At 38.7% G+C, this 11945-nt stretch overlaps 1 protein-coding gene across 3 annotated transcripts in view; it reads left to right on the plus strand.

Moving 5' to 3' along the window:
* Nucleotides 1–11189, plus strand: part of MYOZ3 (myozenin 3) — a 77456-nt gene extending 66267 nt beyond the window's left edge. Inside the window, exon 8 of one of the 3 annotated variants that reach the window (XM_061617389.1) lies at nt 11096–11189. In XM_061617389.1, coding sequence (XP_061473373.1) covers nt 11096–11174 — 79 coding nt within the window. In that variant the 3' untranslated portion in view covers nt 11175–11189. Of the gene's footprint in view, nt 1–6596; nt 6651–10812; nt 11004–11095 lie in introns of those variants that run through there. The other 2 variants (XM_061617390.1, XM_061617391.1) reach the window with 2 other exon arrangements.
* Nucleotides 11190–11945: the final 756 nt, after the last annotated feature.

Consider the following 11945-nt stretch of genomic DNA (forward strand, 5'->3'; position numbering starts at 1 on the left):
TGCGTTTAGGGTTCTGGCTGTGTTTCCATCTCATTTTGCTTTTGCTTTCCTTCTTTAACCATTTGAAGAGTTTTGTCAATCATCCATTTAGGTGTTTGTCTCTTTTTAACTAGAAGTATTGTCTTTTTGTATTCTTCCCTGATAATGTCTCTGACTTCAGTCCATATTTCTTCTGGTTCTCTGTCAACTAAGTTTGAAGCCTCAAATCTGTTCATTATTTGATCTTTATATTCTTCTGGGATGTTATTTAAATTGTATGTTGGCAGTATGATTGCCTTGTTGTTCTTTAGCTTTATTCTGTTCGATATTACCAGTTCATGATCTGTACTGCAGTCTGCTCCTGGTCTTGTTTTCACTGAAAGTATGGAACTTCTCCATTTTCTGCTACCAATTATATAATCAATTTGATTCCTATATTGACCATTTGGTGATGTCTACATGTACAGTCACCTTTTGGTTGCTCAAAAAATGTGTTTGCAAGAAACAAATTATTGGCTTCACAGAATTCAGGAAGTCTCTGTCCTGCTTCATTTATGTCTCCTAAGCCTCATTTCCCCACAATTTCAAGTTCTTCTCTGTTCCCTACTTTTGCATTCCAGTCCCCCATGATTATCAGCACATCTTGTTCTGGTGTGTGATCAATTTCTTCCTGTACTTCAGCGTAAAATCTCTCCAATTCCTCTTCTTCTGTATTTGCTGTTGGAGCATAGACTTGGATGATGGTTATGTTAACAGGTTTCCCGTTAAATCTTTTTTTTTTTTTTTCAATAATTTTTATTCAAATTTTCATAAAACATACAAGACGAAATCATAAAACATTCAAAGACAAAAAACAAAATCAAAAATAGTTAAACAAAAAATAAAAAAAATAAAAATAAAAATAAAAAATAAAGAGTAAAATATTGACTTCCCATTTGTCAAAGATCAGATCAGTTATAAGTCTATAATATATAACAATCCTGTCTCTTAAGTCATATTATAAAATCACTTTCCTCCAATAGTTATCTTACTTAATCATCAAATCTCATAAACATTACTTTATTCTTTCCACAAAAAGTCAAAGAGAGGTTTCAATTCTTTAAGAAATATATCTATCAATTTTTTTTTCCAGATAAGCATATCGATTAATCCATCTCATTACTAATTATGATAATCTTATTGTCATAACCATAGTCAAAATAAACATTTCAATTAATCCATCACATCAGAATCTGTTAGGTTCAGTAATTTCAGTAGCCATTGTTCTATTATCCCTATTAGTTCCATTTTCCATCTTCCATCTTCAGTAGTCTTGTTAAGTCCAGTAATTTCAGTATCCAATCTTCCATTATCAGTATTCCATAATAATCTTGCTGTCAAAGCCATAGTCATATAGTAAGAGTCTGATGGGAATTACCTCTATCCCAAATATTTTCTTGCCATCCATTCTAAATAGGTTGCTGAAATACTGCTGTAAAATCATATCTCTGTTCTTTTTTTCAAAATACACTGGGTCATCTCTTGAAAGTTTTTCCATTGTCACATGGCTGCAGTTAATTCCATAGATTTTCTCTATATTGGGCTCCATCACGTCATTCCAGTCCAGAAGATTATCCATGCCATTGATAACTTTATCTCTAGAATCTTCATTAATTTCTTCAGAGATAACATTGAGTTCCAAACAATAGATTTTATTTCTAAAGTCCATAGACTCCAAATCTTTTTCCTGTTCCACGTTTGTTCCAATCTCCGGGGTCTCCTCTCTCACAGGGACCCCTATTCCAGTCTCCAGGGTCTCCTCTCTCACAGGGACCCCTGTTCCAGTCTCCAGGGTCTCCTCTCTCACAAGGACCCCTATGTCTTTAATCTCCTGTGTCTCCAAACAATAGATTTTATTTCTAAAGTCCATAGACTCCAAATCTTTTTCCTGTTCCACGTTTGTTCCAATCTCCGGGGTCTCCTCTCTCACAGGGACCCCTTCCAGGGTCACCTCTCTCACAGGGACCCCTATATCTTTAATCTCCTGCGTCATTTTACTCAATTCAATTTTCAACTCCTTACAACCCTGTCGCAGGTTTTGTTTCGTTGTCTCAATCTCATCCATTATTTTCTGAAACATAGTTATTTCCAGATTCTCAGCCACTTTCTTAATTGCCATTTTAAAAGAAAAATATAGGAAAACCACTTCTTATTTCAGCAACAATTGGGTTAATACTCCAAACTTGGTGACATCACAGTATAAACAGAGCAGACAGCCTTATCTCTCCATAGTTAAGTAAACAAAATGCAGTTCCCAGGATCGAAACAATTAATGGCAGTCGTCAGAAAACAGATTCGTCAAAATAAAATAGACCAAAAAGAGAGTAGTCTCAGACAATATAATATTCTTCAAAATAAAAATCTGGAATAGAAATCCCTCTTCTGTGTATATCTTTAGAATGCAAATCCAGGACAGCTTTTTGCAACAAAAACAGAGATAAGCTATTAATTAGTGCGTAGCAGAGAGAAGTTATGGCTCCCCAGTGAGATGTCAAAAACCGATCAATCTGGCAAATCTCTTTTAAACAGCAACAATTTAAGTCAAGTAAAAGAAAAATATAGAAAGAAGGGTGCTTGCCTGTTAGTGCGTTCTCTCTTAGAAGATAAGGTGAACGTTCGCTTTATCAGATAGAGCTTGCTGTTGAAAATCCGTCCCACCTTCGTCGGCTGGACCTCGTCCCATAAATTAATGAGATCTGGTCGCCCCAACAAAAATAGGCTTTGAGGTTAATCTCTTCGTTTCTCCCTACCCGGGAGAAGTTTAATCAGTCAAAAAAAAAGAAAAAACTGACTGATATATCTGAATAAGCTTCTTTTGAGGCAGGAGCCCGTCTCAAAAGCAGGCACAGGCTAAGTCACCCTTCCCGGAAGTCAGGTTTCCCGTTAAATCTCATTGATATCACTCACTCAGACCTTGTGTTATAGTTCCTAATTGCTTTTGCTACATCACTTCTCACTATTAAAGCAACCCCATTTCTTCTTAATTTCTCATTTCCTGCATAAAATATTTTGTAGTTGCCTGATTGAAAATGTCCCATTCCCATCCATTTTAATTCACTCACACCAAGTATTGTAATGTTGATGCGTTCCATTTCTTACTTGACAATTTCTAACTTTCCCTGGTTCATGCTTCTCACATTCCATGTTCCTATTGTGTACATCATACAACTCCAGACTCTCCTTTCCCATCTGTGCGCATCAGCCTCTGGGCTTCCATTAGGTTTTGACCCAGTGGCGTCATTAATCACAGCACTACTCATACTTGTCCGTTGTTCTTTCACAGTAGCTCGGTGAGTGCCATCTGACCTGGGGGGTCTCATCTTCCAGTACTATCTTGTGTTGTATTTTGGATATTCTGTTCATAGGGTTTTCATGATAAGAGGTATTCAGAGGTGGTTTACCATTGCCTTCCTCTGAGTTTGAATGCATTTTAGTCTGCTATTTGTAGCAATGTTTGTTTTACAAACAATGCTATTTGTATATAGAGTTAATATTTCGTTACAATTTTACTTTTTAAGAATCCAGGTTGCAATGAAACCAGATAACTTTTTAGTCTTCTGCTATACCAATCATACCTTTTGTTCAGTTTCTTGCTAGGTCTTGTTGCTTATATTTGTATTACTCCTCCTGTCACAAGTGGGGCTTCTATGTTGTCCCACAGCAGGCGAGGGATAAGTGACAAATGAGAAACTGGGCAAGAAGTATAGTAGAGCTTCAGGCTGCGTGGGGAAAATTAAAAATAAAATTTAAACATCTTAGGATCTCTTGCTCATAAGACAAGCCCTGCCAGATCAGGCCAATGGCCTACCTAGTCCAGCATCCTCATCTCAGCATGACAAACCAGATGCCTATGGGAAGCCCACAAGCAAAACCTGAGTACAACAGCGCTGTCCTCACTTGAAATTCCGAGCAACTGGTGCATGATGTGATCTGAATTCTGTTTCAGTTATTCTGAAACTGCTGCTTCTGGTCCTCAATTTGATCTAAATTTTACTGCCTCTTTCTGCAATTAATGTGTTCTACATCTTCCAGAGCTTGGAAAAGTTACTTTTTAAAACTACAACTCCCATCAGTTCCAGCCAGCATGGCCAGTGGATTGGGCTGATGGGAGTTGTAGTTCAAAAAAGTAACTTTTCCAAGCTCTGCATCTTCCCCAGGACCTTTGAAAAGAAGTAGATCAGGCTCACTTTCAAATTTGAAATCATCATCTGACTGTGCATATCAAGTTTCATTCATACTTCAGGTTATTTTTAAAAATATAATATTTCATTGTGATACATCCTACCCCAATATTCAAAAGATACTGTTTTACAAGTTAACAGAAAAGTCTAAACAGTTAAGCTGAAGTAAAGCCTCACTTCACGAAGCCCATTAGCCCTACTTGGATGAAAATCAATTTTATGTTCACATCTGCACTCTGAAATGTAGGTGTGCAGTTGCACGGTAAAATTTTAATTCTGCACTGGATGACGTGCTATTGCCAACCAGCTGGCCATGGGATTGGACTAAAGATGTGCTGTAGTTTCCAGTAAACACTATGAGCTTCCTAGGAATATGAAGTGACTTGCAATGACAGCGTGTGTGTTTTCTAAGGAACTATGAAAAATGATGATGGGTGTTTTCCCTCATACAATGTACAATTAGTATTAACATGTCCCTGTCAGAAGAGAGAAAGAGAGTGTGTACGTGAACAGCTTTGCTGAGTAAAACAAGTGATACTCCCATTTTGCTTCAAAGCATTTGGGAGAGGAGCTTGAGCAAACAGGAGAGGAGAAGCAGTGGTTGCACTTTTCCATTGCAAAGCTCTTAGGAGAGAAACAGTCTTCAGATTGCAACCTGGCAAATCATACTCTGGACAACTTTTTTTTGTCATGCTGTCTTTGAACTGTATAGTTGGACCTCATGCCCCTCAAGAAGAGAGAGGGTGGTAAAGAAGAATGAGCTGTATTTTGAAAAAGTAGTCTTCCAAAAAAACAAGGCAAAACAAAACAGTGTGGTGATTAACCTCTACTTATAACTTTCTCTTGCACCTTGAAACTTCTGTATTGAGCCAAGTTGGATGACAAAGTAACCGCACAATTCAGAAGGTTTCAGTATGTTATCTGAATTCTTTCAACAAGCTCTAAGTTAGGCCTATATCAGTTTCCCCATATTACAGAGAAGAGGAGAGAGAAAAGGTGGTCTGCCTAAGGTCATCTTGTCAATTCATGGCTCGTTTGAGATGAACCAAGGACTTCTTAGTTTACAGCTCAAACTCTTAGTCACTAAAGCAACCCGGAAACTCACAAATTTGAGTTCTGTCTCAGTTCTGCTGTGGATTTGGATAAGTTATTTTGTGCTTCCCCCGAGGGAGGTACAGAGGTTATACACGTAAGAACAGGCTTGTTCAGTGGTGGCTCCCTGTCTGCGGAATGCTTTCCCCAGGGAAACACAACTGGCACCATCATTATCAGTTTTTAGGCACCAGGCTAAGACCTTTTTATTCACTCAGGCTTTTGGTAACTAAGCTGGCCTTTATAGTGATGCTCATCTTTTAGTGAGGTGGGTAGTATTTATTATTATGTTACTGGATGAGCATTTTAGGTATTTAGTATTATACATTGTTTTAAATGTTCTGGTTTAAATTATTTTTATCTTGTTAAGTTGCTTTGACACTTTTTATTTTAAAAAGGCAATTAACAAATGTAAAGAATAATTGTATAGGGAGCTCTAGTCACTATCATGGCTAGAAATTTACTTTGGAAAGCTTGGACCATTAAAAAATGAGGTTCCCAGGTTTCTCTAAAATATTTTTAATTACTGAGTTATTGTTAATCATCAAGGAAAGTTAGGAAATTGAAGGTCCACATACTTGCTATAAGGATGTTGCCAGAAGTAGCCCAAGCCTGTGACTCTACTTTAACTGTGATAGTCCTAACAGATGTTTATGCTGCTGTTGTAAAAACATCATTCTCTTTCTGACATGTGGGCCAGAACTAGAGTGTTCTGGCAAGGCTTATGCTTCATTCACCCAGTCAACTAGATAGAAGCTGAGTATAGGTGTCGGTCAGCATTTATGGCTTAAGTAAGTTTAAAAGTCCCTTGGAAGCCACTCTGCAAAGTATTGGCAGCCTCACCTGAGAGCAACAGTAGGAAACCTCTGACACAGCTAGTGTTGGTAAGTTGCAGCTGCATAGTAGGAAAAACTACACCTGATTTTTTGTGTTATTCTAACACAGTGGCAGTGAATAAAACTGGCTTATGTAGTTTATAAAATGTCTACTGAGAGATTCTGGAATGGATGATAAGAGATTATTATAGTCACTAATTTGTCAGGAATGCTGTATATTTCTGTCTTGCATCTGGCTGTTATCTTGCCTCCCTCAGATGTTAAGTTTCATTGTTATTTTCTTTGACATGTTCAAAATACGTGGTATCTCTTGTGATGAGATTTCAGTGCCAGAGAAATACCTTCTAATATTCTCCGGCCTTTTAATTCTATTTTGTTTGCATCTCTGCAAAAGAGTTTTATGCTGCTCTTTTATGGATTTTGTTGCATATAAAGTTATTTTGTTTATATATTTTATTGTATTTTTCAGTGTTGTAAGCCACCTGGGGAAGTTTTCTGAAGGGAAGAAATAAATCATTTGGTGCACCTCAGCCTTAGTCTTCTTAGTTAATTGTTTTTCTCTGAAATGTTCATTCAATTATACAGATTGTGTGACTCTACTGAGCCAATATGTTTGTTTCTACTGTGACTCATTCATGAAGGCTTCAATCCTATACACACTTACCTGACAGTAAGCTCCAAGGGTTTGCTTCTAAGATTATGCTGTAAAATCCTTGCAATCTTATACCCATGAATCTGCAGTGCTCAGGCAACTCCTCTCCCTCTGTATCATTTATTGGCCTGGTTTGTATATAATGCCAAACCATGGTTTATTAAACTATGATTTATTAAATCATAGCACAGTGTTACATGCAAATCCTGCCCAATGGTTTAACTGTGGTTTGTTTACTGCCAGCAAACCATGATTTAAAACCATAGTTTGTTGTTGGCTTACAAACCTTGGCTTGTTTAACTATGGCTTGGCATAGTGTGAACCTAGCATCTCTTCTTAGTCATGGCTTGCTTGTCCATCCTTCCCCAGAGGTTCACAAAACTACAAAGATCACTTGAGGCAAGAACAGACTGGAGGGGGGGAGGGAAACCAAGCATTGGAAAAACAAGTCACCATTGGTTTGATCATCTTCTGGACATCTCATGGTTTCTTAAAACAAACTATGGCTAAAACAGACTATGATTTAGCATTATTTCTGAACCGGGCCTTTATCACATGCACTTGCAAGCTGCTCTTGCACCCCTATAGTTGTAGATTAGCTAGTCTGTATGAAGGAGCCACTGAAAACAAGCTGCTCCTGTTACATTTTTAAAAGAAAAGATACAGCCAAGAGTAGAATCTTTTCCTTGGCCTTTTAACATCATTCAACAGTGGAATATTCCAAGAGAAGCTGACAATTGTGTAATATTCCATAAGGAGAATATCCAGTTTTCCACAGCTGGACCATTCTTTTGGCATCTTGACTGATGCCTTAACATGACATTTCAGTAAAACAAACACATTTCAGATCAGGGAGATCTTAGAATAGGGCTCAGTATTTGATTTTTCTCTAAGGATTTCCTTCCCGGGGAACTTGGGAGCTTTGGAATGTCCTCATCCTCTTTCAAATCCCAGCCCAATTCCCTCTCTACAAATTCCCACCTCTACAGAAATTCTGCACACTCTGCAAGTTCAGTCAGATTCATTATCTCCCCTCAGAGAGAAGTGAGATTGATTCAAACAAGTTTCTTTCCTGGCTGTTTTTGTAGCTTTAGTGGGTCTCTTGGTGGCTTCTAGTGGGCTTCATATGATCTGGTTTCTGAGAAGGAAGCAGAATGAGCAAATGGACTTTCTGTATTCTAATTGTTTTTGCCACCAGGCAAAACTGGTCGTCAGTGTTTTGAGCACTTGAACTTGTAATGGTCGTCTTCTGTTTGCGATGGCCATCATATTTCAGCTATGTTCTAAAGAGTGATAACATCTGCTCCAGACAAGACCTAAACTGTGAGATCCTTCCCTCAGTTACTGGGAGGTGTGAAAATAAAAACAAAATGTACTCTGTAGTTGGAATAATAAAAAAGCATGATTCATCAAGCCAGGGAACAGTCCTTCTGAAAGGGTGTGATGGACTTTGGGGCCCTTAAGAGAGTTTTTACCTCTTTCTGCACCCTGGCACATTCTGGGGCCCATAGGAAAACCAGTTGAGCTGGGCATCTAAGTGTTAAGAAGAGCCTGCTGTATCAGGCTAGTGCTCCATCCAGTCCAGTATCCTGTTCTCACAGTGGCCAACCAGATGCTTATGGGAAGCCCACACACAGAACCTGAGCACAAGAGCACTCCAGTTTCCAGCAACTGCTATTCAGAAGTATACTGCCTCCCACTGGTTATCATCATAGCTATAGCCTTGTCCTCCATTAATTTGTCTAACCCTCTTTTAAAGCCATCCAAAGTTATCCCACCTTTATCACTGTTGTGGGATAGCACAATGAACTGTTAGCTGCCACATACTGAATATAGAGCAACAGGACTTCACAGTAGTTTAGCTAAAAGACCCAAGTCTTTTAGTCAGTTGAGAGCATACAGATGGTGCATTTGAGGTTTACAATAGACACAACCTTTGATTATATGCACAGATATAACAGATAAAAAGGCCTTCATGGAAACCAAGATAAGGAGAACTAAAGTAGAGAATGTCGGGCAAGATACTAGATCACACAGAATGCCCTTGGATCAAAACTTACCAATTGTACTCAAACCAAGCAATTTGATCTATTAACAAGATTTACAAAGCATGGTGTTGCAGTCAGTTTAAATCAGCAAGAAAAGGTTGCTCTAGCTTCTGGACTTGCTTTAAATGTACTCACATAGGGAGCTCTCCTATGTGCTGCAGAAATAAGTTGAGCCTGGAATTGGCAGCCCCTCTTTCTACCCTCCTGGTGTATGAACAGCATGGACTTCATGGAGTTTCACCAGCTAACTCCAGCTGAAGATCTCTAGCCCAGGACCTGGCTGAGCATGTATAGATTTTTGCTTGTGAAACTGACACAGTGCCTAAAGTATTTTTATTTATTTATTTATTTTATTTTATTTTATTAGATGTATATACCGCCCGACTAGCATTAGCTCTCTGGGCGGTGAACAACAGAATATAAAAATACAAAACATCTCAGATCTCATAATAAATACAGCATAAACATATATAAAACAAGAAATCAAAAACAATTACAACAAAATTTAAAACTAAAACGAGTTACATATTAAAACGCCATAGCAAAGAGGCAAGTCTTAACCTGGCGCCGAAAGGAGAGCAATGTCGGCGCCATACGTACCTCTTCGGGGAGACTGTTCCACAGTTCAGGGACCACCACTGAGAAGGCCCTAGATCTTGTCACCGTCCTCCGAGCCTCCCTATGAGATGGAACTCGGAGGAGGGCCTTCGATGTGGAGCGTAGTGTACGAGCAGGTTCATATCGGGAGAGTACATCAGGATGTCGGCAGAGGTGAAACAAAAGTCAGCCCTGATTGCCCAGTTCCACTCAGGAAGGAACAGTGGGGCCCTGGGGTATTCCAAAAAATAAATGTATAACATTTTAGGCATTTAAAAAATAATTTAATCCTGTACTTCCTCACTTTCTGAGTCAAAGGGGTGCTCAGTAACCCCAGCAGTAGAACAAACATCAGATTATGCTGCTGCCTTTACGACACAGGACTTCTTTTGCAACCTAACTGGATCTGGCATAGTAGGAGTACCTCCATACCCTTTCAGGGGTTCCTTTGACTTCTAGATCAATGTGGATGTATGCCAGGACTCAGGAACACGTGTGCTATGTCTAATACTGATACTTGTCTCTTTTACAAGTGTAATAGAGGAATGTTACACAAAAAACCTGCTGCTCTGGTAGCCATCTGATCTATTGGGATGGAAAACTCAAAGACGGACATTAGATTAGGAAGAGGATTGCCAAAATGCATACAAGTAGAATAGCTAAGAACATTCACATTGGTAAGTGAGCCTACTCACACACATTACTTGCTGGATCAGGAAACTGGGACATAAACCAGGCATTAGCACCTTGCTTACACATAATGAGCTAGATTGGGATGGACATGTGTATTATGTGTGTTAAAAATGATATACCACACAGAAAAAAATGTGAAAACAGTGCGAGAATGGCAAGAAAGCCCATATATATTTGGCCCAGTGCATGCTTTTATTAAAACAATCTCCACACACATAGGGGTTCCAAAAATCCAGATACATAGATGTGCAGAAACAATTATTGGCAACTTGCTAATGGCTAGCAAATAGTCTAATTGCTCACAGAAGGTTAAAAAAAAGCTCCCACCAGGACAAGCACAGGCGCTGGTTTCCATGGGGTGCTCAGATAATTTGGGGGGGGGCAGAGTGGGGTCCACCCCACCTTTTAGAATGGTGTCCCTCTAGGGTATGTTTTACAAGGCTACAAAGTACGGGGCATGATTTAGCTGAAAAAAGAGTGAAGATTATGAGATTAAGCACTGCTCCCAAGTACAGGGGTTGCTAAGCTAGCTATGCAAGTCAATTCTGTGCAACTGACTGTTTTGAATAAACTTTGTGTCATAATTGGCCATATAAAAATCACAGCACAGTGTTTTCAGTACAACACTTAGCTCTCAGAAACAGGCACTTATAGAAAACCACTGTTCATCATGATTTCTCTCTCTGCCATTACAGTTTCCAGCAAACTACAGACGTCCACTCACAGTTGTACTACTTCATCTTGCACGTGCATTCTCATAACTCTTAACAGTGAAGAGAGAACATCAGGAAACCAACTGTTGATTTCAGATAGCCAGGCCAAGTTCTCTGTATTATTAGTCTTTCATGCATCACAGGACAATGCCAACTTTACAGATTCCAGAGCCGAACCTCAAGTGAAGCCTTGCATATGTTCAAATTCTGAGGCTGCTTTGTATGTAGGTGTTTATCTAAATGAGTGCATATTACTTCCACACAGGAAAACCATGTGTACTCTGTGTGATATAAAGCATGTGCCATGCCAACAGGAAGTTGTGATCAGTGCTGAATGGTGGTAACAGAATGTGATGAAGTAAGTTGTTCCTTACAAAAACTCATATTTCAATAGATGCATTTGTCTTTAAGGGTGCCACAAGGCTCTTTACTATGACGATGGGTTCTCATCAGGTTTACACAGGTAAAAATAAGCTTGTCTGTATATGTTTTCCTTGTGTAAAGGAACCGATATAACACACTGGACATGTAATTCTGACTATAAACCATGGAGTGTTGGTCATAAAGTGTGTGCGATCCACAAACACCCAAACCCAGGAATTTTGTTAAATTAACAAAGATCATATACAATAATTATCAGGGATGAAATAAAATATAATAATTATCCATCATATATAATATCCATCACATATCCATATATGAAGAGACCTGCTGGATCAGGCCAGTGGCCCATGTAGTCCACCATCCTGTTCTCACAGTGGCCAACCAGATGCCGATGGGAAGCCTCCTCCTGCAGTTTCCAGCACCTGGCATTCAGAATCATACTGTCTCTGACTATGGAGGCATAACCATTGTACCACATACAGTCATTTTCTTATACATGGCAATAACTTTGGTTTGCTTTTATTTTTTCTTTGACAAGCTACTTTATATTTAATTAATTTTCTCCTTCTTACAATAATGTTGCCTCTCTAATCAGAAGGCATGTAACTCCATCCTGGTATATAATCAAACTAATCACATCAGCTAATCAAAGCAAATTAAGGGTTTGCCACAAGTACTAAAAAAAAGTTCATGAAGTTTTAATAAAGTTTGTTAAACATTTTCAGATATTA

The sequence above is a fragment of the Rhineura floridana genome, chromosome 3, assembly GCF_030035675.1.
Source record: "Rhineura floridana isolate rRhiFlo1 chromosome 3, rRhiFlo1.hap2, whole genome shotgun sequence".
Lineage (NCBI taxonomy): Eukaryota > Metazoa > Chordata > Lepidosauria > Squamata > Rhineuridae > Rhineura > Rhineura floridana.